General features: G+C 41.4%; 1 protein-coding gene across 2 annotated transcripts in view; it reads left to right on the top strand.

Annotated features, from left to right (window-relative positions):
* bean1 (brain expressed, associated with NEDD4, 1) overlaps positions 1–27,245 on the top strand; it is a 67,977-nt gene that overhangs the window by 28,826 nt on the left and 11,906 nt on the right. For both annotated transcript variants that reach the window (XM_037782968.1, XM_037782969.1), the window contains 2 exons: positions 24,179–24,382; positions 24,802–24,943. In XM_037782968.1, coding sequence (XP_037638896.1) covers positions 24,179–24,382; positions 24,802–24,943 — 346 coding nt within the window. The remainder of the gene's footprint in view (positions 1–24,178; positions 24,383–24,801; positions 24,944–27,245) is intronic.

Here is a 27,245-nt window from a genome sequence, read left to right as displayed (position 1 = left end):
GTGTGAGAGGAGGAGGAGGGTCAGAGAGAGAGAGAGAGAGAGAGAGAGAGAGTCTTATAATTCAAAAAGGGAGAGGTCTGTCTGAACCGGGTCTCTGTGATATGATGTTAGAACTATTTGGGCTGTTATTCGTCTGCCTGTTGCCGCTGAGCCACCGGCAGGCACTTACTGGATTGGATGTAATCCTCCTTCAACGACCCGACAGACCGACAGACCGACAGACAGAAACACTCTGATGGGTCGGCAGAAAACAGACAACAAATCAGTCTGAGGCGCCGTGCGTGGAGGATTTGAAACAGACACCATGATATATATATTTATATATATATATATATATAGTATGATGCGGTGAAAGAAAGAAAACAACAATATGTTTTGTTATATTTCAGAATTGTTTGCAAAGCTGCTCTAAGATGAATTTTCGCCATGATGCCACGATGTCCTATGTGAAATTGTTGTGTAGGTTTGCAGAGGTTAAAGCTGCCCAGCGGCTGCCTGTCAAACTCTCAGTGGACACCTCCGTCTCTACGTCTTTCTTCTCTGAAATGTCAAAACAATTTCACAGCTTTTATACGTCTCGTCAGGCCAGAAAGGTGCTGATGTCGTTAGAGAGATTATTGTGTAACAGGAACGGCATCAGGTGATTGTCAAAAGGTTGTTTGCTGCTCTTTCTTTTCTTTAATGCATGCAAACCACATGGCCAGTTTTATAAGTGGAGATAAGTGACCAGATGAGTAGGTCGAGGTATCCTGTATCATAAGTTCTCAATGTGTTAATATCCGTTGGTTACATGCATACTCTTTATAAAGTAAACATCCGTTTTCACAGGAAACTACTTGGTTAGGTTTAGGAAAAGATCCCGGTTTGGGTTAAAATAACTATGTTTGTTAAGTAGTTAAGTAGGCTATGTTGTTGACTTGTTGACTTTTGGCTTTACATGGGACACAAAAAACCGGTCTGATGGGTGACAATCCCATGTTTTTGGGACCCAATCATCCACAACGTGTCCTGTAAGCAGAGCTGAATTGCATCGCCGTGGTACTTTACTATATAGAAGCAATGTTTTCGCTGAAGAATATCAATGCTTTGAAAAGCCCATGATCCGACTCCCTTCATACTGCGGACCTGCGCCATGTCCCAAAGTGTGTTCACACTAGAAACGTGACTATATTAATATACTCAAAGCAGACATCATGCATACTAAATACAGTTAACAGTTTTTGTTGGGAGTGTTGATGCACACTATTCTCCCACAATGCAATGCACAAGGGAAATGGAAGGAGCAACACAAAGCAGGAAAAAGGTTGTGTCTAGAAGATAACCCGCAAACTGCGAAATCTGATGTGCAAAAACTTGCAAAAACTCTTGCGTGACTCGTTGCCCGACAACCTCGAATTAGTATCTAGTTTGGATGTAAGACAGAGCTAAAGTCTCTGTTTAAGGTCTTTTTAGAGATGCTGGCGTTTATCCCAGCATGCATTTAGGGGCAGCAGACGTAATGTCTGTGATGCTACTCGAGTTTAGGATTCGGGTTGACTGCTTTTTGCCATCTCCTCAGTTGTTTGGGGCGAGAAAACACGGAGCAACGAGGTGATTCTCAAAGGAGATGAGGGGACAAGAGAGTCCAACCACTTCAGCTGAATGAGACAGCTGAGACATCCGTCAATCAGGAGATAGATAGACAGACAGACAGACAGGGGTTCTTCTTCTTCTTCTTCTTCTTATTCTTCTTCTTCTTCTGAGAGGGGTAGTGTGAACCGTTTCAACATTTACTCAAAGTTTATATTTTCCAGCTGTCAGGGTTTTATTGCAGACAGGTGCAGTGAAAGTGCTAACTGCGTCACAGTTTATGAACATTTAGGAGCATAAAAATAAAATGTGCTACTCAGATGAAGCAAAGAGAAATATTCTAAACCATCAGCCCAACCGTTCTCTGTGAGGTGAAAAGAGGAGAAGACTTATATGCACTAATAATAGCACATATATGCAGCTTCTCAAATGTTAAAAACAGGCGATTGACTCATTTCCCTATGCCTTTTTTTGTTTTTCTGGTGTGTCACGTTCAACATCACAAACACGCCGGAGAACAGGGTTAGTAAACCGTAGAAAGCAGCACGGAGGACAGTGAAAATGTTACGGAGGTTACTTCAGTTTGTCTTCAAACTCTTTGTACATTTAATAGTAGCGCGACAGATAGTAGCATGTATTTTGTTTCTGATTCGGACCCATTGGTTTTCAAATCCTGTCTTTGATTTATTTGATAGACGTGATTCAATAGTTCCATATACGTTTAGCCCAACACAACTCCATGGCTGGAAAAAAATATGGAAGGGTTGGATGATGAGGACGAGCTCCTGTGCTTAGAATTAATAAGGAGAAAAGAGAGAACCAAAAGAGGAGGTGGTATGTTCAGCCTCTTAATACAACCCGGCTCTGATGTCCAATCTGAGAGCTCTGCAGACCATCTCTGTGACTCTGCAGAAGCTCTGCAGAAGCTCTGTGCAAGCTTTTCCTCCGCAGAGGTATAAATTAGGCAAAAGAAAGAGTCGGACCAGAGGCGGAAATTAGCGTGTCCAATAAATACTCATGACTACTGAAGAGTCATTTGTCCCAAGAACGAATGCCGATTATAACTTTTCCCACTAAGCCAGATGTTGGTGGGTTGTTTGTCCAGTGGGAGAGGGGCTCCAGAGAGGACAGGTGTCATGTTGTGACTCGTTGGTGAGGTGAGATGGCGACAGGAAATTACTCACATTGTCCCCAAATACATCACAGCAACACTCTCTGGTGAAATTACAGCTTATTTCCTGAATTTTAGCAGATGGCCTCGGTGGAAACGGTCAAGTGTGTACATGGACGCTACTGTACAGAGTGTGTGTGTGTGTGTGTGTGTGTGTGTGTGTGTACAGTAGATGGATCAAATCATGGTATTTTCTGCCCAGCTGAACTCTTGATGAACCAATCATAGCTGGATTTAAAGCGCTCCCTGACCGTTGTGGTTGAATCTATGAGGCTCATTCACCAATCAGCATCGACCAATCAGAGCTTGAGCTGCAGAGTTTATTGATCAATCACAGCTGGATTTACAGAGATCACTGACCAATCACAGGAGGATATTCTGCAGTCACTGCCAGGACTTATTTTCATTTTGTTGTGTGCCACACAGCCACAGAGATACCGGAGTCACACTGAGTCTCTGTGATCTATATTTACAGTTTTTAAATAGAAATACTTATTTTAAGCATAATTTATTTATACATTTTTTTCTGTATTCATAGGACACCCAGTTAACCTTCCAGACCTTCAATGCTCCTGCATTTCCTCTGTGTGTTCAATATAGCAGTAGTTCTGAGACAGGTTTAGAGAAAACACTGGAAGTATGACGTCTCTATCTGAGATGCCTTCTAACAGCTCCGGTCTCTTTTACATGTTATAACCTGTGCTGAGCTAATTAACCTGATAACATGTACACAAGACAAAGAGACATTTTGCTTTAACAAAGTGTTACCATAGTTACTTATTATTTATTTTATTTAAGACCCGATCTGGGTAGAATAAAACTCAATCTGGGTAGAAAAAGACCCAATCTGGGTAGAATAAAACTCAATCTGGGTAGAATAACACCCAATCTGGGTAGAATAAAACTCAATCTGGGTAGAAAAAGACCCAATCTGGGTAGAATAAAACTCAATCTGGGTAGAATAACACCCAATCTGGGTAGAATAAGACCCAATCTGGGTAGAAAAAGACCCAATCTGGGTAGAAAAAGACCCATCTGGGTAGAATAAGACCCAATCTGGGTAGAATAAAAACCAATCTGGGTAGAATAAAACTCGATCTGGGTAGAATAAGACCCAATCTGGGTAGAATAAGACCCATCTGGGTAGAATAAGACCCATCTGGGTAGAATAAGACCCGATCTGGGTAGAATAAGACCCAATCTGGGTAGAATAAAAACCAATCTGGGTAGAATAAGACCCAATCTGGGTAGAATAAAAACCAATCTGGGTAGAATAAAACCCCATCGGGGTAGAATAACACTCGATCTGAGTAGAATAACCCCATGTGGTAGAATAAGACCCGATCTGGGTAGAAAAACACCCAATCTGGGTAGAATAAGACCCATCTGGGTAGAATAACACCCAATCTGGGTAGAATAAGACCCATCTGGGTAGAATAAGACCCGATTCTGGGTAGAAAAAGACCCAATCTGGGTAGAATAAAAACCAATCTGGGTAGAATAAAACCCCATCGGGGTAAAATAAGACCCATCTGGGTAGAATAACACTCGATCTGAGTAGAATAACCCCATGTGGTAGAATAAGACCCGATCTGGGTAGAAAAAGACCCAATCTGGGTAGTATAAGACCTCATCTGGGTAGAATAAGACCCAATCTTGGTAGAAAAATCTGTACAAAATGTAAAGCATATTGAGGCCAATTTGTAATGTGTGATACTGGGCTGTATATAAATCAAATTGACTTGACTTTTCTAGCTGTCTAGTTTCCCACAGATAAAATCACATTCAAGCAAGAATCCCATCACCAGTGGGCACTCAGATCTGAAACTAAATGTTCTATATGTGTGTTATAAAATGTGACAACAGTGCACTGAACACCTCATTCTTCTGAATCATAATTCATGAGCGGTGATGTCGTCACAATCAGCGAGTCAGCGTTAGTTTTTTGGTGATAAACAATCCAAACAAGCCACCACAACAAAACAACAACAACAACACGGGCTGGTCGGAGCTGAACGAGTAATGATTAAAGGAGAGGAAGGCAGGAATGTGGGCCAGCAGGGTGTGATAATCTGTCTCTCTGCCATCTATCCCACATGGGAGAGAGACGGAGAGAGAGGAGGGAGATTAAGGGGATGTATGATGTATTCTGACCCATATTCACACTCATAGGGATGTTTTGTGACCCACATATACTACCTCATCTAAATACACATCCACATTTCAACACGTATCCGTGTGAGAGAGTGTGTTTAGAATACCATAATAATAATAATGTGATCATGTTATAACCTACATAGTAGACGGAGGCCGGTATACGTTGAGGTTCTGCTGTCTGAGGATGATAACAGATCACTGGATGACATTTATTTATTCTCTGAATGTGAGAGCTGTTACATTCATTTACACCCCCGACAGCGCAGCTAAAACCATAGGTGGGTTTTAAAACGTTAGAATGGAGGGAGTCAAACAACTGCCTGTCTTGTGGTAGTTTTGTGGCTTTGTTACGCTTTGTCTCTCTTTATGGTTGTTTTTCGTCTCTTTGTGGTAGTTTTGAGTCTGTTTGTGGTAGTTTTGAGTCTGTTTGTGGTAGTTTTGAGTCTCTCTGTGGTCGTTTTGTGTCTCTTTTTGGTAATTTTGTGTCTGTTTGTGGTAATTTTGTGTCTCTTTGTGGTCGTTTTGTGTCTCTTTGTGGTCGTTTTGTGTCTCTGCGGTTGCTTTGTTACGCTTTGTCTCTCTTTGTGTCTCTTTATAGTTGTTTTCGGTCTCTTGGTGGTAGTTTTGTGTCGCTGTGTCGTTGTTTTGTGTCTCTTGTGGTCGCTTTGTGGTCAATTTTGTGTCATTTTGTGATTTTTTTGGTTTGCTTTATGGTCGTATTGTGTCTTTGTGGTTGTTTTGAGTCTGTTTGTTGTCATTTTGTGTCTCTTTTTGGTCACATGGAATCTCTATGTTGCCATTGTATGTCTCTTTGTAGTCGTTTTCTTTGTCTCTTTGGTACTTCTTTGCCTCGTTGTCGTCGTTTTGCCTTTCTTTGTCATTGTGCGATTGACTTGAAGAAATGTTAACAGTCAGTTTTGCTCACATTTACCAACTGTGTATGTAACTGCTGCCTGTCAACATCACATACCACCCATGATTTAAATCTACTGTATGCAACTTTTTGCCGGGAGTCAGCAGAGTGTGCGGCTCTTCTCGCCCTCTCCGTTGTCACTCGGTACCGCTGCATCTGTCACTCATCCTGACGAGCTGTCAACCTTGAAACAGCATCAGGCCTGAGGTGTGTGAGTGAAGCTTCCACAGGCCTTGCAGAAACAAACAGTAGAATTACAAGATCTTAGGTTTACTTTACCTTAAAGGCATACCTTGGTTTCTTTAAGCTTTCCAATATTATTGTTACTCTGACTCCACTGTGATGTTTCAGCTCACTGCTGGCCGGCCCACAGTAGATGATATAGTAGTTATATACACAGGGGGAAGCTAACTTAATAGCCCATCCACTTTAACAGAGTACTATCTTCTTGCACTGCTTTTTAATTACGCCATAAAATCAATCATTCACTGAAGTAGATGTTTAAGGCAGGAAATACAGCGCAGCCTATTTCCATACTACCCAACATATCTGTCTGTTAAAGTCATTCAGGCATGTAAATGTTCTTTACGGCTTTATTCAGACATGACAGGACATTTGTGGAGATGGGATATAATGCTTGCAGAATATTATTATTGCACAATAAGCTGTGAGTTGAGGTTGTTATTTTGCCGTTGAAAACGTACAGTAGCCCCCCAGCGTCTCACAGTGAATCCTCCAATAGATTTTCTCATCAATTTCAACATTCAGAGAAATTCAGAGTTTTGTTTCTAAACACATTATAAATGTTGGATTATAATGACTGAAAACGTGTTGCAAAGACTGTGAACATTGTAGTTCTGGATTGTGGAGTTAGACCGTTGAACTGTTTTTGGCCAGTTTTGTGTTCAGGATTTTTTAGGCGGGGCTGAAATCACGGCTCGGTGACGCAGTGGAGCCGTCCTTAACATAACCCCACCCGTCTTCACAAACCTGGTTTTTCAAAGGCAAAACAAAAGCCCAGGAGTGACACTAAGGCTATTTCTAGCGCTGTAAAGCTTGTGGCCGCGAAGCCGCGAGCCACCCTCACCCCGAGCCTTTCCAAGCTGGCTTAGAGCGCACCGTCTCAGATGAAATGCGCCAGGCGGGGGCCAGCCAGCAGGGAGAGGTCCCGTGAGGACAGGTCCCGCAGGTGGATCCTCCCACACTGAGCGGCCGTCCCTAACCTGCTGAGTTGAATCCCTCGGGCAGACTGCGTGACGGGGGCCGTTACCGGCCTCACATCGTCCACGGGCTGAGCCTCCATCAGAAGGACTCAGGCCCCCGAGCGACACCGGTCAACCGGTCTTCCGTAGGCCACATTTCCCCCCTCCGCCCGTCAGACGGCAATTCGGCGCTGGGCTCTTCCCTCTTCGCTCGCCGCTTCTGAGGAATCCTGACAGGCTGCACCTTCCCCTCTTGTGGGTGTGGTTTCAGCCATGGATGTGTTAAGAGAGGTTTCAGGTTTCAGCGCCTTCAGCGACACGCCCCCCAGCAACACGCCCCCCAGCGACACGCCCCCCAGCAACATGCCCCCCAGCGACACGCCCCCCAGCGACACGCCCCCCAGCGACACGCCCCCCAGCATCACAGAGCAGAGAATACTGATTATTTTTCCATGATTTTGAAAGCTAATTTTATATACTTAATCATTCAAATTTGACTGGGTGGTTAGTAACACATTCTTCTGTGGTGTGACAAAACCCAGAATGCATATTTATTTTTGTTTTACACAGACTTTAAAATAAGTAAATAAGCTGAGTAAAATACGTACGGAAACAACGTAACACAACGAGAGAAAACACGTCACTAACATCACTAAAAAACATGTGACAACCATCATGTGACAATCGTCACTAACGTAAATTTATGAAACAAAACAGTTGTTAACGGTGTCTAAACAACGTTTACATTGTAGTCAGTACAGGATACATGGCGTACAAATGACACACGGAAATCAACAAAGGCGTACTTACTGCACGCTAACTGCTTGCACATTATCGTGGCATTAGTATAACTTTAGTGCGAACGGGCTGCTTTAAAGCAGAGGAAAATATCTCAACCCCATTGTCATCCGGGGGATTTTTACAAAGATGAGTTCAGGGTCTCCTCTCTTTCTCCTCCTCTAGTCTCGCTGCTCCAGTGGTAATGCAACATGATGCTTTAATGGCCAATGTCCTCCCTCCTCCAAACACCGAAGCCCTCCTGGCATCTGTTCAATACAACAACAACAGGAAGGATCAGACAGAGGAAAGGAAGGGGAGAGATGGATGTCCTCTTTGAGCCTCCTCTTGTCCTTTGACCAGGCTGTAGGAAGGTTGAAGCTTTTCCAGCACACTGCACAAGTGAGCAGATAACAACTGTCACTTTATGTCACAGCCACGACGACACCCTCTGTAAATAAAGACGCCGTAAAGCCTTCTAAAGCCCCGAGCCTCGGTGTTGATAGTAAAACATCTCGTTATATCCTCGCAAAATGGCGATTTAGGAAAATGATTCTCATTTCATTGCAAACTGTGCAGTATAGCCTCCCTCTCTGTGCTTACAGGTGCACTTCTTACCACTGCATATTCAATAGAAACAGTCCTGTTTTACTAGAGTCTTTCTGAAGGGGATATTTTTAGTGTTGAGGCTGCTCACATGTCAGAAACGGAGGATTGTTTCTGCAAGCAGTGGAATATCTCTGGCTTCTGATGCTGAACTCACACAGAAAGAAACAAGCATTGAGAGGGTGTATTCTCATCAACACACTTTTGATTATAGAGTTCATTGTTTGGTCTGGTTGAGCTGTCATTTGATCATTATTGGCAACTTAAACATTTAGCAGATGCTCTTATTCAGAGCAACTCAAAGGCTCCGACGCACCGAGCCAAGACAGTTGGCCGTCGGACAGTTTGAGGGCATTGGTGAGCGTCCGTCGGCCGAGTTTTTTCGGTGTGTCCCGCAACGTCGGCTCTAGTCTGCCCATGTTGGAAGTTTTTCACGAGAAGAGAATCGGAAGTGAGGAAAGCAAGAAAACGAGTAAAGTCAAGGGGAACATTTTTCATCTTCCTCTCATCTGATCATTCCAATACACGGATATTTTCACGACAACATGAACATCTGGAAAATGGTCGGCAGACGGCGCTTTATTTCATGTTCGTATCATAACAACGGCTTTTATAACTGCCGTCCTCGGTTTTCCGGTTTCCCTTTTTGAATGATGAATACAGAATGCCACCGCCTGCCGGCGCAGAAGGTACGTGGTAGTCGGCCGTCCGCTGTGGTCTTTACGGTGTGTTCAAGAGCAACTTTTTGAATCAAGACAAAGGCGACGTGAGGCGACTCAACAGGTCGCCTCTTGGGGCATCCTGGAGGCTCACATCATCTCTTACAATCTGAAATAAATTCCTTCTTTTAGTTGTAATGTTAAAGTATAATATTGTAATGGAACAACAACAACACCAGCTGAGAGGTTAATTAAGTGCCTGTGTTGTCTGATGCAAATCCAGCTCAGGTCAGGTTCAGCTGCAGTCTGAGGGGGTTTTCAGAAAACAGGGAGGAACTACGGTCAGGACTCCGGAGAGAGAGAGCAGCCGGGTCCCAGCAGCGTCCTTATAGCGCTGCAGTATAGCGCCCACATTACATCATCTCAAGTCTACCTCACAGTGAAGAAAATCTGGAGAAGCTTTGTGTTTGTTGGACCCGTCCACCGCCCCTCTCCCGCCCACCTGGTGTGTGTCTTTCCGCTCTTTAAACTACATCGCCACAGCACTTTGTCTGAGCGTTAGCTGTCGCTGGGTTTACATTGTAGTTAATGGAACGCCTGGTGCGTTTCATACCGGCGCTAAAGGGTGCCTTGTGCGTCGGTATCGAACGCCAACCGCCGTCACAAAGCCCTCGGTATTTGACACCTTGGGAATGAGAACGGGCTGGTCCCACAGGCCAATCAGACACTGAGCCTAAAGAAATCCCTTAAACTTTAGACGTACACCTGTAAGAAATACATTTAATAGTATCGTGATGTCCCTTTATCAACATGATGTTGTATTTGTTGCTGTAGACGGAGAAATCAACCAATCAAAGAGTGCAACAAACTGTCGCAATCGTAAAAAAATGATAGAAATTGAATGTTAAGATGAGAGAAACAAATAAAAAGATGATGATCAGGAATATGATGCTATTATAAAGATATGTTTATGCTTTAGCTCCTTTAAAGCATTTATTTGTGCACCTTTTGACTAATAATATCCTGGTTTTAGAGCAACAATTAAACACATCAGTGGGCAACAATTATAAAATTGATGCACCAGAAAGAACAGAAGCTCCGTCCATAACACAGCCAAACGTTTGGTTTATTTAAAACCACATTTTCTCAGATGCCACAGACGTGTTTTAAAAACTGCTAAATTGTTTTTCTGCTGTAACATTGCTCGGGGCAATCAGAGGTCAACACGATATAAAGAGTCTACAAAACAAACACAGAACCATCGGAGCAAGAAATCTGTGTGTTATTTAAAAATATATATTTAAAAAAAAACATCCTTTTTTTCTTCCTGATTCAGCAAAGAAAAAAATAAAGTCTAATTCTTGGACTGCATGTCGGCGTTTTGAGAAACGACTGCATGCTGTGCTGGAGATGTTTTTAATATCACTTTGTTTGATTGGCTTAAATAATCCAGCTGTGTGGTCGGACGATGTTAATGCATCCTAATGAGCATCCTGGTCCAACGGCACTGGTGCTGATTGTTTTGTGTAAGCGGCTTAATTAGCCTTCAGTGTCAGATGTGATAGATGTTGTCCATTAGCTAATTAGTGGTTTGGGATTTGGCTTTAATACAAGTTTCTGATCAGTCACCTCATATTAGTGCTGGATTGTTTCTTTTAACTTTAAAACAATGAACTTTTTCCATTGTTTTGACGTTTTTTATTGTTACCATGGCAACAACAACACATCCTTGGGTCCATATAAGAAAAAACACACATAGCAAATGTTTATATAGTGAATGAGAGTAACAACAAATAGATGACCGAGTGTCAGTGAATCAGATCTCAACCCACACACAAACATCCTGCCTCGGTCAACATATGTATATATATACACACATTTATATATATATTTCCTGTCTCTCAGCCTTTATTGTAAGTCTTGTGTTTGTTTGTTTAAACATTAAACATTATGGCCATTCCTACACAGTTCTCCAACAATGTATTGGGTGTGTACAGTTTATGTATCTACGTACTTCTGAGACATTATAGTTTGTCCTAACAACAACAAACTAGAATTAAATATGTAAAAACTAAACCTTTTTAAAACACTGAAACTAAATTAAAACTAGCAAGTGCAAAACTAAAACTAAATTGAAAAGTCCAAAATAACATAATTATATTATAACCCTGCCATGCAGCCACAAAAAAATCAAACATATTCTCATGCAACGGGCCGTAACAAAACATTAACCCTCCTTTTTCGAATGCAGCAACACGTGTCAGTTTCTGCTCGTTACATGCATACAGTCTTAATAAACTTCTGTCTTCACCGGAAACAACTTCCTTAGGTTTAGGCAATAGAGCTAGTTAATTAGGTTTAGGAAAAGATCGTGGTTTTGGGTTAAAATAACTCCGGAAGTATGCGCATTACTTGACAAATAAATCAACGTTGACTTCTGGTTTCACACGGGACATTAACGCCGGTCTTCTGGGCGAAGGTCCGGTAGTCTTCCTCCATTTCTGTTCATAAGTGAGGCTACAAACGGTGTATGAAACTAGCCTGAAAAATAAAACCCAGGGTTTACTTTGACTTCTTCTTCTTATCAAATCCGCTCCAAGTCTACATTGATTTTCATACTGAAGAAATCGATGCATTCAAAAACACACACAGTATACTGGTAGAATTGTACATCATTTGTGGTGAACAGACTTAGACAACCAGTGGTTTGGTCCTTTAAGACTCCAGCTCTTCCTCATTTTTTATCCCTCACTGGAAGTCGACTTCGATGCTGCTGTTGGCTCGAGTGGAGTTTTTTTTTTTGTCGTCCCTTATTGAGCGTCCTGCCCGGAGGAACTCTTCCTGAGGATGTACAGTCAGCCGGCGCTCTGTATGGTATATTTCATAGTGAGGAGAAGGTGGCTGTAACTCATAATGACAAGCTGTCAGATGGAATCGGAGTGGCTGCTTGATGCTTCTGTATAATGTATGCAGCTAATGTACAAAGTGATGCAGCGAACGCAGCAGCAGTCAATATCACAGGCTCTTAACCTTTATAGCTGGTGACACCCAAAAATAAATGACTGCTATAGAGACTCCCAAATTTGGACGGACACACACACTCACACACACATACACACACACGCACACGTATTCAGTATATGGGACCGATATGTTGATCTTTGACACCAAATAGTTCTGTCTTCCCCTGTTCGTCCGTCTCTCTTGATGTTTCGTTGCAGGACGATCAACAGATGAAACTTTTAAAACCAAATCATACCATAAAGATTAATTTCTCAACACTAAATATTTACATTTACACAGAATTTACATTTATTTATGTGTCTTAATTCTTCTGATTACCCTCCAGTATTGTTCTATAAGCTTCATCTTGAGTATTAGGCTAGGAGTAGTAAGCTATATAGTGAGCAATTTATATTTTTGTTGCACGAATGCTTCTCCCTCGGTAAGCTACAGTATATTTTACATTCTCCAGAACGGCTTTTGTCGACTCCCAGAGGAAAAAGGCTGCATGCAGACCGCCATTAGCACTGCGTCAAAAACTGCAGCGCCGCCATTCATTTCAATAAATGAGGAGGCTTTGCTTTGGCACAGCAGAGTCCAATTCTTAGAAACCATCGGCTATGTCCGGATAATAGATACCCTGGCCAAGACTTCCTCATCCACGTGTTAGAATACCTTAAAGGGAGATTTGTCAAGTATTTAATCCTCTTATCAACATGGGAGTGGACAAATATGTTGCTTTATGCAAAATGTATGTATATATTTATTATTGCAAATCAATTAACACATAACAATGACAGATATTGATCCAGAAACCCTCACAGGTACTGCATTTAGCATAAAACAATATGCTCAAATCATAACATGGCAAACTGCAGCCCAACAGGCAACAACAGCTGTCAGTGTGTCAGTGTGCTGACTTGACTATGACTTGCCCCAAACTGCATGTGATGATCATAAAGTGGGCATGTCTGTAAAGGGGAGACTCGTGGGTACCCATAGAACCCATTTACATTCACTGATCTGGAGGTCAGAGGTCAAGGGACCCCTTTGAACATGGAGATGACAGTTTTTCCTCATCAAAATTTAGCACAAGTTTGGAGTGTTATTTAACCTCCTTCTCAACATGGTAGTATGACATGGTCTCTCCTGCATCAGCTCTCGTAACAAATGTTAATGTTAATGTTAATGTTATGCAGTCAAGTGGAATCTTTCATTGTAATAAACAAACTCCAACGAGGTCACCAGGTCATGTCTGTCAGCTGAAAAAGAAAGCAAAGATAGATATTTCCCAGAGACGTCTCTTCTAGAGGATGAAGTCAGAGTGCAGCTGTAGTTCTGTTTTTCTGTAGTTCTGTAGTTCTGTAGTTCTGTAGTTCTGTAGTTCTGTAGTTCTGCTCACAACTTCTGACTGTGAAAATAAAGAATATCAAAATCATGCACACTTAAAGGCTGTAAATAAGCCTTGAGGCGGGGCGACGCTCGGTTTAGGCCCGGTGTCAACGTTGGGATTATGAACTGGCTCTTTGTAGCACACTATAGTACACGGTACGGTGTGTGAGGTGGGTGCATGTTGAACAGTAAGCATTAGTGACAAGCTGTCAAAGTGAGTTACCACTGATGCTGCTTCATTATATATGAACATATAGCATCGACTCTCTCTCACACACACAGCAATAACCGAGTGGTGTAGAGGTCACTGTGTGTTTCTCATGCAGAAAGAAAGACCTCAGGATGCAGCGTCACAATTAGCTGCTTAATGTAGTTTTTCAAGAGTTCCTCTGTCAAAGTGAATTCACAACTTCTCTCTAAAAATAGTCTTTTTCTTTCTCCAGAAGTGAATTTAAAGTAGCTTCTCTTAAAAGGTCTAGTGTGTAGAATCTGGCGGTATCTAGCGGTGAGGTGAGGAGAACCAACTGAAGAATGTGTCTCGTGTGCCGAGCGCGTTGGAGAGCTCCGGTGGCCGACGCGAAAACGTGAATGTCCCTCTCTAGAGCCATCTGGTGTGGACGTGGGAAGTGAGTGGTGAAGCAAGAGAGAGAGAGTGGTGGCGGCGATGGGAGCGAGTAACGTTTTTGACTCCGGCCCAAGCAGGAGAAGTTAACAGAGTTTGGTTTGTCCGTTCTGGGCTACATGGCGGACTCCGTCTAGAGGACTGGCTCCTTATGTAGATATAAACGGCTCATTCTAAGGTAACAAAAACACAATAACTCTTATTATCAGGTGATTATACACTAAAGAAAACATAGTTATTAATATTATATTCCATTTCTGCCTTTAATTTGTGTTTTATCTGACATCTGACATTTCGGCCAACACTCTCTCCTGTCATCTCTCCTCAGCTTCACCCCCATTTATCTAAAAGCTTTATTGTCATTGTATTAAATACAACGAGATTCACAGTTGCCGCTCCTGGTCAGCGCTTTAAAACACATACTTGACAAGACTAAACAAATAAAACGGGAATAAAACAGGTAAAGTAAATGTAATAAATAAATATAAACAGAGGTATTACACTTGAGGAATAAAATAGGTAGAGTAGATGTAATAAATAACATGTAAACAAAGGTAGTTGCACTTGAGGTATATAAGGATATATTGCACAGTCAAATGTACAATGGCAAGCAATGAACCAAAATTCAAGACTTTAAAAATAGGTGTATGAATACCACGATAATGCGCAAAGGCATTTACTCTGCAATAAGAACACCTTTCTTGCTTTTGGCGTGTCATTTGTACGCCATATAGTCTGTACTGACTGCAGTGTAAACGCATCCACGTGAAAGGTCAACACTCAGAGCTAGTGACATTAAAGGGGACATATTATAAAAAAGAGAGATATTCATGTTTTTTTATTATAAAGCAGGCTTAAGTTCTATATACATACTGTGACAGAATCGAAACGCTCAATCCACAGAGAAATACAGATAGCCCGTATTCAGAAACTCTGCATTTGAAACAAGCTATCAGGATTTCTCTCCATTTGTGATGTCACAAATATACAATATTTAGACCCTTTACACAGTTTTAAACATAAACATTCTAAATGTGTCCTAGTTTATTTCCTGGTTGCAGTGTATGTGAATGTCATCAACTGACCGGAAGTACACATGGACCCAAGCTGTTGCCTAGCAACGTAATCCTGTTGCAATTCCATCGCAATTGCGTCAAAATGCGCTAAAACGGAGCGTTTAAGAACAGAGGGTAAATACAGGCATATTCAGGCCGACAGGATGAGGAAAATAACGTTGTTTTTTTTAACATTACAGCTTGTAAACATGTTCTAGTAGAAACACAAAATACAAATATGAACCTGAAAATGAACATAATATGGGACCTTTAATAAAAAGCGAGAAAGACTGCTCATGGTGGACGGGTCGTGTTTGAGACCGATGTTTTGTTTTGTAAGTTACGTTACTGACGTGTTTTTCGTACAGATGTTACGTTGTTTCTGTACATATTTTACTTAGTTTACGTTCTTATTTTAAGCCCAACCATGATGTTTTCCTAAACCTAACTGGATAACTAGTGGTTTGGTTGCCTCAACCTAACTGCGGACGTTGCCGTATAGTTTTATTGCGTTGCGTACAAATGACACACAAAAAGCTGGAACTGTGTCCTCAGTGTTTTCCAGGCGCCGTTCTGTCGCTCACATCGTTGGATTCACCTTAATTACACAATGAAAGTTGACGACGTGTGACACCACAATGCTCAGAATATTTACGACGTTTTCTAATGTGTGGTGTATAAAGATTTATAGGCTTCTTGTTAACCTGCTTCCTTCTGTTCATTCACACTGATTTATGTCATGGGACGGGCTACTATTTCTCATACAGTCACAAACACACACAAACAAATTCCTCTCCTCTTTCTCTGCTTTCTCTCTGCAGCTGTGTCCTGTACCCTCAGGGTTTTGAAATATAACACTATCACCATTTATTACAATCTCTCTCTCTCTCTCTCTCTCTCTCTCTATGTGTGTTTCTTCCTCGCTCGCCCCAAATCACTGTGTGGCTGCCTCCTCTCTCTACCATCACTCCACTCGTTGTACTGTATCTCCTCCTTTGTCTTAAATCACACTGAAAGTGGAGAGAAGAACCAAAAATAAATGTGCTGTTTGGTTTTGTCCAGCGGTCTTGCAGGACAGAGAGTTTCACGCAGCCACAAGAAGTGAACAGCTGTTTTAATATGATGTGGTTCAAAGAGAGTAGCAGCACGGTTAATTCCTCAGGCTCTTCTCATACACTGCTTCGTAGCTATACCTACGGAAAGTAATGCACTATAATTTGTATATATCCCACAAAATCAATTGGTATGCAATTCATGTATTTGTAAACCAGGACAAGACTTTCACCCAGGAGACCGCCGTTCACGTCCCGTGTGAAACCAGAAGTCAACGTTCATTTTTTTGTTACCTAATTTCCATACTTTAAAGGGACTGTTTGTAACTTTTTAAGCGTATAAATGTACCGGGTCGGGACACATGCGCACTCGCATATGCGCACTCGCGTGTGGTCGGCGTCCCCGCTCCTCTGCCTGCCTGCCTTCACTCAGACAGCTCGCGCGTTCTCACGTACTCGCTCCACCTCTAGACGTGAACGCGCGCTCACTCCACACTGCAGAAGAGTTAGTACCGCTGAGAATATCTAGTGAATGTACAGTGGACGTTTGTGCAGAAATAACTGCTGCAGCTTCACCAGACAAACAGAGGTTTTCCGTGTCTTGTAAAGTGACGGGGCTCCGCAGAGAGAAACCTTGTCGTCTCGTTACCGACCGGGTGCCGGTGTCTCCTCTGTTCACTCCGGCTGCGGGCGGAGGGAGACGAGTTTCTCGCTGCGGAGCCCCGCTGCGGAGCCCCGCTGCTGAAGCCTGCGCTGAGGCAGGAGAAGCAAACACAGGATCAGCAGTGATTCATGGAGAGACCTTCGTCTGGTCAGCTAACATTACTGCCAAGCAGCTGAAATATAGAGTGATATTGTGCTTTTAGGTGACGTGTGTCATCTCAATGTTTTGAGCGATGCTCGTTCATGTCTATTTAAAGCAAGCAAGCACGAGCCCGACGCTGACATTCGTTGATTTCACGGCCACAGGTATCGCTGTTAAGAAGCATTTCTGAAAGTTATGTAGGGGTTCTACTTTAGTAGGTTTTGGTTATTAGCAAATTAATTAATAAATAATAATAATATTATTAATATTAATAAAGATTATCAATAAACATCAATAATAAACGGGGCACCACCCTGGAATCAGGGACCAATGACCAAAACGTTAATATAGTCTCATTATATATGCTAAACTATCAATTTGGAACGTTGATTAATAATTAAATTAATAACTATAACCAAAATAGATAGTAAAGGTTGAAGGATATTGGAGTTCTTGACATAGCAGAGGTTGGCATTATTCACTCTTGTGCAACATTAAAGAGACCAGCATGTATATTCCACAAACATTTATTTACAAGTTAATAAAGGTTCAAAACACAATATTAATCTAACTAAATAACTAAACTAAAACAAACCAAACACAGTGTGTAAGCATGTGTGTGTGTGTGTGTGTGTGTGTGTGTGTGTGTGTGTGTGTGTGTGTGTGTGTGTGTGTGTGAGAGAGCGAGAGAGAGAGAGAGGGGGGGGGAAACAAGATGGGTTCTTGTCTCAAAATGTCTGTATGGCCTACAAACAAAATGGCGGGCACTGTAAAACTACAAAGATGGCTGAATAAAAGATGGCGGAATCAAAGATGGCGGAATCAAAGATGGCCGTCAGCATATCATCACATGACCTCTTTGTTCTTCCTCAAGAAGGACAGAGAGGGGGGTGATGTGGGGTTAAGATTATCTGAAGCTGTATGTTTATGTTTAACTAATTCACAGTTTCTGTATGTGATCTTAATGTGTGTTAGATAATGCAGTGGGTTAGAAAAGATGGTTAGTTTGCATGCAAGACCTTGTCTATGTGAAGCATAAACTAAACACATCAGATGTGGCGAAGCCACCTACCCAGATATCAAATACAGATAAATCAACACAGTCAAACTCAATGAATAACATTAAACCAAATCAATACAAGTACTTTCTAGAAATCAAAGTTGGACAGTCTTGCTCAGCCCTGTGCGATTGCTAATGCTAAGGCCCAGTACGTTACCAATCCATGGAAGAAAAGGGTTTGTGATTCCATGTGAAGTTGTGGTTCCAAATCAAAGAGGTCGTCTTTGCTGTTAGTTTGGTGCTAACTTCTTTGCTTGATAGCTTGAAGTTAGCTGGTGGAAAGGGCAGAGCACTCGCGTCGTCTGCCGTTTGGTTCCTTGGTTGCAATGGCTGTTTCCTAACAGGCCATCGATCAGAACCAGAACTGTTTTGCAAGTTCTGGACTTGAGAGCCGTTCACCTCAACCAGGTCAGCCTGGGTTGAGTAGATGAAGAGCAGAGAGAGCGCAGCAGCTCACCTCTGGCACGTCAGGAGAGATGAGCAGATGAGAAGAAAGAGGAGGAACAAAGAACATTCCTCTGGTTTTGTTCTGTGTGATTTTCACACCTCTGGGTGAAATGTTACTGTAGCCAATGAGGACTGAGATCAGAGTCAAGGATCGTGTTACTGAGTTCATGAAGTGACTGTCTCTGCCACCAGAAATGGCAGGTCCCTACAGTTACAAATAGTCCCTTTAGGAAACGCCATTTTCATAGTTATTTGAACCTAAACCACAATCTTTCTCTAAACCTAACCAAGTAGTTTTGTTGCCTAAACACCACAGGGGCTGCTAATATTCCACTATTATTCTGAATTTGAAAGGGGTCATCAGCATATTATGCATTTTCTGATTAAGACATGTGATATGCTGATATTATTCTGGTTTTAGGAGCATTCTTTGGACATACAGTACAGTTCATTCAGAAAATGCGTCTCAATCTGGGTTTTAATGTCAGTTTGCAACACACGGCCTCTTTTCTGTTTACGGCCAGCTCTGTGTGTTGAACACAAACCAACTAGAGATGCATGCCCAAAAGAAAAGCCCACATTTCTGGTCAGAAGGAGAACATGATCAACTGGTTTTTGGGTATGCACAAATATCACAACGCCGACCTTTTCAAGAAGGTGGTTAAAGGAATGAAAGAGGGAGGCTGTGTTTGCACGGTCCAACAAGTCCAACACCGGTTACGTTAATCGGAGTATGCACGGCTGCATGTAAACGGGAATATTAGTTGTTTATTCATTTTCCTTGCCATGTAAAAAGCTTAGTAGGATTATTGTCTTTTTCAGAATAAGGGCAAAAAACAGAATATTTTGTGCACGTAAACATAGTCAATGATTAATCATGTTGCTGGACATTCTTTGAAAATGCACAAAAAATAACTTTCCGTAAGATGTCACGAACCGTTGTATGAGGTGCAGCATTGCATTGTGACTGGCTTACAATTAATATCAATTCAAAATACTTATTTATTTAAATAGTGCAAATGTGAACTTCATGGTGGTGCTTGAAGAAAAAGTCAGAAGATCATCTATAAGTCAATAGGGTTCATCCTCTGGGGAGCATGCATGCCTGTACAACATTTCAAGGTCATCGATCTGATCATTTTGGACCAAAGTGGCGGACCAACAGACTGACTGGCGTTGCTCATCGCTAGAGACAATAGCATGATGAGCAGAGCTACCAACATTATTATTATGAGTTTGTCTGTTGCTTTTCTGTGTGTGTGCCTTAGTGTTACAAAGGGAGTGAGGTTTATGTGAATTTAAAATCTATATAATTATAGATTTCCTTCTGAGTTCTCTCTGGAGAGGACATGAGAAAATGGAGTTTACGAGGGAGAGACGAGAAGCGAAATGAAGAGCAAATCATGTTAGGAGAGGGAGGAAGAGGAGACAAAGAAGTGTGTGAGAGAGGAGACGTTATCCAGAGAGAGAGGAGAGAGGAGAGAGGAGAGAGGAGAGAGGAGAGAGGAGAGAGGTCTGCTGGGAATCGTTTGGGGTGAGAGAACATTTTCCTCTTCTCGGGAATCTGTGTGAAACCAAATTACTGCAGACAACAGAATTACAGACGCAGACGTTCGGGGAGGAAAAGAAACGAGAGAACGAGCAACAGAGAAGCACTAAGAGACTGGAATGAAAATGATATTGGGAGTCATTTGATTGTTTCTCCTACTTTATATTCAGAGCAGTGATGGACCAAAAAAAGCAGGCATGCCTCGGTGCAGTCTCTTTTTGGGTCAGTCAGCGGCAAAAATGACACGTTTCATCCTCCTGGTGTTGCTTCCCCTGTTGGTGTTTTTAATAAATTATTGGAATCTAGAGTGAGCATAATTCCTCCAGAAATTATAGCCAAACTGGATCAGCAGTGTGTAAGTCATCAGGACAGATGTATACCAGGTTCTGAAGAGAGAGGCCAATGCTGAAGTGTCTTAAACCTGCATTCTCTCTACCAGCCAACAGGGGGCACTCTATCTATCTAGCAGAGGAAACTGTTTAACACTGAACAATGGCAACAATGGACATCAAACAAAATACTCACCACGGTGAACACAGGAGACAATCTCCACACAAGAAATACACAACAAGCTGCACACCAATCAGTTCTCAGATCCCGGACGAGCCCCCATTAATTTATCTTAAAGGTAAAAATTTGACTTACATGTGTTTGTGTTTCCTGCGAATTTTCAGGGACTTAAAAAAAACTGTCCAAAATGACCCAGACCAGTGGGCAACTCCGGGGTCTGAAAAATTAAGCCGAAATGGAAGTGCCTTAAACTTGAATTCTTTCTACCAGCCAGCAGGGGGCGACTCCTCTGATTGTATACAAGAAAATGAGAAAATGAGCCTACTTCTCTCTTGATTTATTACCTCAGTAAACATTGTAAACATGAGTTTATGGTCTCAATCTCTAGTTTCAAGTCTCCTTCAATACAGCATGATGTTCATTTAGTAAATTATGGTCCCATTTAGAGTCAGATAGACTATACAACACCCTCTCGTGTCACTTCTGGTTGCAAAAAAACAAGATGCCGACGGCTAAAATGCCGAACCTCGAGGCTTCAAAACTGTTGTCCACAAACCAATGAATGACGTCACAGTGACTACGTCCACTTCTTGTATACAGTATATGAAATATACATACATTTAAGTAGTTCAACTGTGTTTAACAAAGTACATCTGATAGAAAACAAAGATGGACTTTGCATATTGTACCTCCGTATCTTTCCTGCTTTGCTGTTCGATTTTTAGTTCTTAAATTTTAGTCTGGACTGTGAATTCATTGCGCAAACTTGAGTGCAGTGCATGAATCATTTCTTAAATTTCAAGAAACCGAGCAGTTAAAAGGAAGTAATGATGTAGCTTCTGTGCACTTTGAGGATATAACTGTAAAACACAGTGCAGGCACTCATGATCATTTGATTGTTTGGACGGGGGATAGGATGTTACACATATTTGTCCTCCAAATTAAAGGACAAAGAAAAATATTGTTGATAAATGCCCTCGAGAACAAGTGTTTCCCGATCTCACTAATAGTGACACAAAGAGAGAAGGACTCACAAAGCAACAATAACAACAAAAAGCACAATCAGGCAGGTAATGAGAGAAAATGGGCCGGTTATATCCTGCAGGGCTGATGAAGGAACACAGGTGAAATAGAGGCGTCAGGTGGCTGGGAGAGGTGGGAGAGTCTGAGGGCATCTGGTGGACGGATGGAGGATGGCAATTTAGAGGGCTGAAGAGAGGGAAAGAAACAGGACTAGGGCTCTGTGACAACTATTTGGTTAAAGTTGGATTCAAATGACTACTTCAGGTATAAGGGGACCTTTGTCGTCATAGTTACATTAATAAACACTTGCACTGTAAAAAAGTGTTAAATAACAGAAATTTTCCGTCAGCAGGGGCGCCAGAAAATGTCTGTTAAAAAAACGGAAAAATAAATCTGTTATATAACATAAATAAACTGTAAAAAAAAAAAAATTTAATTATCTTTATATAATTAGCCTTTATTACTGTAATATTACAAGAAATATTTTACTTTTAAGATATATTTATTGTTAGAATAGTCATACACCGTAAATCTAAGACCATTTACATAGAAAATCACAAATGAAACATGTAATTCTATGTTGCAAAAGCCCAAATTTACATTAACTCTAAGAAGTTTTTTAGAAATAGTTTTAGAATTCCATGAAATTCTTTTCTTCTAACATAAATTAATTGTTAAAATAAGAGTCATAAACCTCTAAAAAAGCTTAAATACAGATAACTACGATTGTGATTACAAAAAATACTGTGACTCTAAGACCATTTACATATAAATCACAAATGAAACACGTAATTTTTACATTTTTTTTCTGTCATTTTGAAATACAGACATAAAATGTAAAATTTCTTGAAAAAAAAATGTAAAAAAACTGTTTTTTTTTACAGTGTGGTTATGGTCAGGACACGGCAGCAGCAGTCGCCCTTGATGCCAACATAAGAAAATTGACTGATGTCGTATATAAATAGTATATTAGTACGACATGACATGAGGTCCATGCAGTGTTGTGCGCTTCATATTTTCGAGGAAACGTCACGTTTGTGTCACAAACAATATAAATATATATAGAGGGCATGAAGAACAGCATCACAACACTTCACACGGTTATAGTAAAAGAAAGAACTCAGAGTGTCCTCCTCTCTCCAGCAGGCAGAGGGAGGATGCAAAGAGACAGATGAGACATTAGATAGAAATGAAGATGAGCAGGATCGTTCTGTAATCTAATGATGATGACTGAGACTCTGTGTGTGTGTGTGTGTGTGTGTGTGTGTGTGTGTGTGTGTGTGTGTGTGTGTGTGTGTTGACTCTAGCTCTAATTATCTGTCACACACTGAAATGGAATAAGTCCTCAGGGAAAGAAGAAGGAGGAGAAGGAGAGAGAAGAAGACGGTACGATGTGTGCAGGGCAAAAGACAGCAGTTATGTAACACGACCCCCTGATGCACTATACTGTCATATAAGGGCACGCAGACAGACAGACAGACAGACAGGCAGACAGACAGACAGACAGACAGACAGACAGCTTGTGTTTTCAGGTTACCTGTCTCATGCGCTACTCTCAAAATACAGCGACCGTTTTATATAAATAACTTTTTTTTTTAAATCATATTTGCTCCAATCTCGCGTATACTTCAGCTTTAATGACCTCTACAAATACCAGTCAATCCATCTGTACTTATATATTATATAATAATGTTTTTGACATTCTATGTTGATTTGAGCACATTAGTCACCTACTGTATAGATCTTTTATACTAATATCAACCTTGTTATATGGATCAAACAACTTAGGACTGCAGCTTTAATGTCCTCCATAAATGTCAGGGAACTAATTGATTAATTCAAGCAATATATATATATATATTGTGTTAATTAATATGCGTTTATTAAACAGATGTGAATGGGCTTGAGAACATAGTGAAATAAATTGCAGTGTAAGATGATTTATTTTTGCTAAGATTTATTTTGTAAATTACCATATTTACATAATTTAATTAATGGTAACTACATGTACAGTATAAACTGTGTATTATAATCTATTCTTTATTCTAGATGGAGAACTACACAACATGGTGCACCATGCCTGTAATTTAATTTAATCAATTAGCTGTAATTTGTTAAGAAAATAAATGTCTAAATTCTCTGATTCCAGGTTCTTAAATGTGAATATGTTCTGGTTTCTTTCCTCCTCTGTGACAGTAAACTGAATATATTTGAGTTGTGGACAAAACAAGACATTTGAGGACGTCATCTTGAGCTTTAGGGAAACACTGATCCACATTTTTTCACAATTTTCTGACATTTTATAGACCAAACAACTAATCGATTAATCAAGAAAATAATCGACAGAATAATCGACAATGACAACACCATTCGTTGCAGCCCTCGTTGAAGTAGACAAAGTGGACCAAGTTCAGTACTCATGTCCCGGAAGTAGCTTTAATTCATGAAGTTTATAGTCAACACTAAGAATAATCAGCTTTACAGCAGCTACAGAGACAGATTTTTCCCTTAGGATGTGGTGGAGACCAAAACGGAGCTTAAAGAAGAGTGAATATTGAACACACATGTTCCCACAGCCTGACCTCCTCCATCTCTCTCTCTCACAGTGAGCTCCAACCAGAGCCATGGGGAGTACCCAGACTGCCGCAGTGAGAGGGAGTCGGGAGGGGAGGCGCCTCTCCTGGTGTCTCCGCTGGTGGTGGCGGGGATCGTTATAGGTCTGGTCCTCTTCCTCTCCTGCATCACCATCATCGTCGGCAGCCTGCGCAAAGACAGTCGACTCCGAAACCCGCACCTCCGAGCGAGCTACGGTCAGTCTGCGTCCGAACGATGAAGCATTCAGAGGTTAAAGGTGTCATAGAAACACACTTCATCACTTAATCAAATCCATAAATGAACCGGCGTGTTGTAGCATGTAACACACTGTTAAATTAAGACTTTTATTCCGGATCTTTCTCACATAACTGATGAAATACCACGACACATTTCTCTTGCTCATATTGGTCTGAAAGTCACAACACACTTTCATTCAAATAACCTACTTCCAAAATGTTCAGCAGAAAATGTACATATAGCAAAAAGCACAAAGCAAATATTAAACAATAGTTTCTGCCAGGAAAAAAACTAATGAATTGTCTGTTTAAATATTTGCATCCATCACCTCGCTTACTGCACTACAGGATGTCACTAAATGATGAAGCTTCTTAACGTCATGACTCTGTCTCTGCAGGCCTGGACGGGTTCTCCTACGGAGGCTCAGTAGGAGAACTTAGATCTACCTGCTTAGAAGACTTTCCTCCTGGTCTCGACTTTGATTCATACAGAGAGACTCTGTCACAGGTCAACAGCCTGTACCCCGACTCACCGCCACGGTACGTATACTTGCTTAACAGAATGTTGGTTTCATTCACATTCACAATCCTGTTTTTTTAAAGGAAAGGTTTCACATGTATTTGCTGTCTTGCCAAGACTTAGATGGTAGTCTTTGTGCTAATCTAAGTTAGCCGGCTGCTGGCGGTAGCTTCATATAAGGAGGCAAAGTCCCGCCCCTTCCTGTAGACCACCATGGGACCTTATTAAATATGTACTCAGTGAACAGCCAGAGACAAACACTGAATTGAATTGCTTCATGAATCTCCCGGTTTCCTCCCGGTGTCACAATTCTCCCGTACTTCTCCCGATATATGGCTAATTTTCACACCTTTTTTTCCCTTTCCATATCTCAACCTGTTTTATGGCTCTTTACAGCATCTATAAGCTTTACTGTTTCCACCTGAACGGCAATAGAGCGTCACCAAATGTCTCTTCCCGGCAGAGGAGAGCAGCTCGCGACACCGCGGCGCAGTTTGAGCTTTTTGATTTGACTTTTAATTTAGATTTGTATTTGATAGGGACGCAGGGAAACACAGAGAATTTTACAGCTATTGCTAATTTTTCAGCTTCCTGGGTGATAAAATCACCAGAAGTCTCTAGATAAAGCATAACTACGATAGCTAGTGAGCTAGCGTCGGTGACGTATATTGTGCGAGATGAGAGATGTAGTTCACTGAGCTGTTTCACACTAAACTAAATGATGCTACAACAAACTGAGACTTTCTTGACCAGCAAAATTATGTTTTAAATTGACAAACATCATCTGTGTGATTCAGGCCATAGTTCCAGTGGTCTCTCGCCATTTAATACCGTACATACTCTTTCCTAAATAAAGCCCCATGGGGTCCATCGGAAGGGGAGGGACTGAACATCTGTATTTAACGTACAGACATGAGGAAACAAAGAGGCTTCTGGATCCACTTGACGTTTCCTTGCAGGTATATTTGTTTACAGACAGACAGTGCTCGTACTGAAACTCTGAAGCCTGGGCTCTCCTCAGCCACCACGAGCTGCTACAGTATATTTAAACTAAGTAAATAGACCACTCCTCTTTTTGCCAATTATGTCAAATGTCAAATCTAAAACGTAACTGACCATTCAGGCCGTGTCCCCCGCTGTTCTCTGTCCACTCGGCCTGACCCCGTCCTCTGTGCTAATTCATTTATCAGGGAGCGCTGCCTCCTCCGGTGCCCTTTGTGAGGATACAGCAGAGAGTGTTTGAGAGAATGAGAGAAAGAAAGAGCTCGCTAAAGGCCAATGTCATGGTGTTTTTGATCTAAATGTCAGCTGGTCTAATTGGCAACTTTAATAATTCACATACATCCCTCCCCTGCAGTGTGTGTGTGTGTGTGTGTGTGTGTGTGTGTGTGTGTGTGTGTCTCTTACAAACATTCACTCACTTAACCCAAATGAATCGATCTGACGTCGGATAGCATCTTATCTTTTTCTATTTAAGTTCATTAAAAGAGAGTTCATTACTGACTTAGATGATCTGACTTTCCCATGTCCCCGGTCACCAGCTGCCACATCTCAGACCTAATGACTTTCAGCATCATATATTAGAAAGATATTTCCTCAATGTTCTTCATGACATTCAGGATTTATTTTATGGTCGACAATTTTGATTATTTCAACTTAGTTTCTGAGAAATCATGTTTTTCTGTCAGTTTGATGTAGCTAGAAGAAGCTAGTCAAAGGTGCAAATTTAGTGCGTCGTCGGCAAATTTGGTAATAAAACACGGTGCCATAGTTGATGAATTCATCTGACATTGAGCCATAATCTAGAAGTTAACCAGTTGATGGTTAGCGTGTTCTTGAGATTCGGCTCATCTGCTAGCGGCAGCGTTGTAGTCAAGACCAGATAAATGGAGACCAAGTCATGAAGACCAGAGTGTATCGAGACCAAGTCAAGACCAGTGCCTGTCCCAGTACTGCTGTGTGTTTTTAGGTAGACAAATTATATTACCGAAGATTTGGCTGACATCTCCTCCCAGAGAAGCCACAGCTTCACTTTCTCAGAGTGCGTGAGACGGGGGACGGGGGAGTTATTGTTTGCATATGCAGCAGGAAGTTTTACATCTAATCACAGTAATGATGTTAACAAATAAATCAGACGAGACCGAGACCTTCAGAAAAGTGGAGACCAATCTGGAGTAACACGTGTGCTCGTCTAAAGTCAGGTTTCCATCCTAAAATGTAGCGCAAAGTTTGACTGAATTTCCTGAAATTCAGTAAAAGAAATGCAAATGAACTAATGAGCGTTTCCAGCCACGTAAGCAGCCGCGCAATGCATTCTGGTAG

This window comes from Sebastes umbrosus, chromosome 10 (assembly GCF_015220745.1).
Source record: "Sebastes umbrosus isolate fSebUmb1 chromosome 10, fSebUmb1.pri, whole genome shotgun sequence".
Lineage (NCBI taxonomy): Eukaryota > Metazoa > Chordata > Actinopteri > Perciformes > Sebastidae > Sebastes > Sebastes umbrosus.
This window is presented reverse-complemented; position numbering and strand designations above follow the sequence as displayed.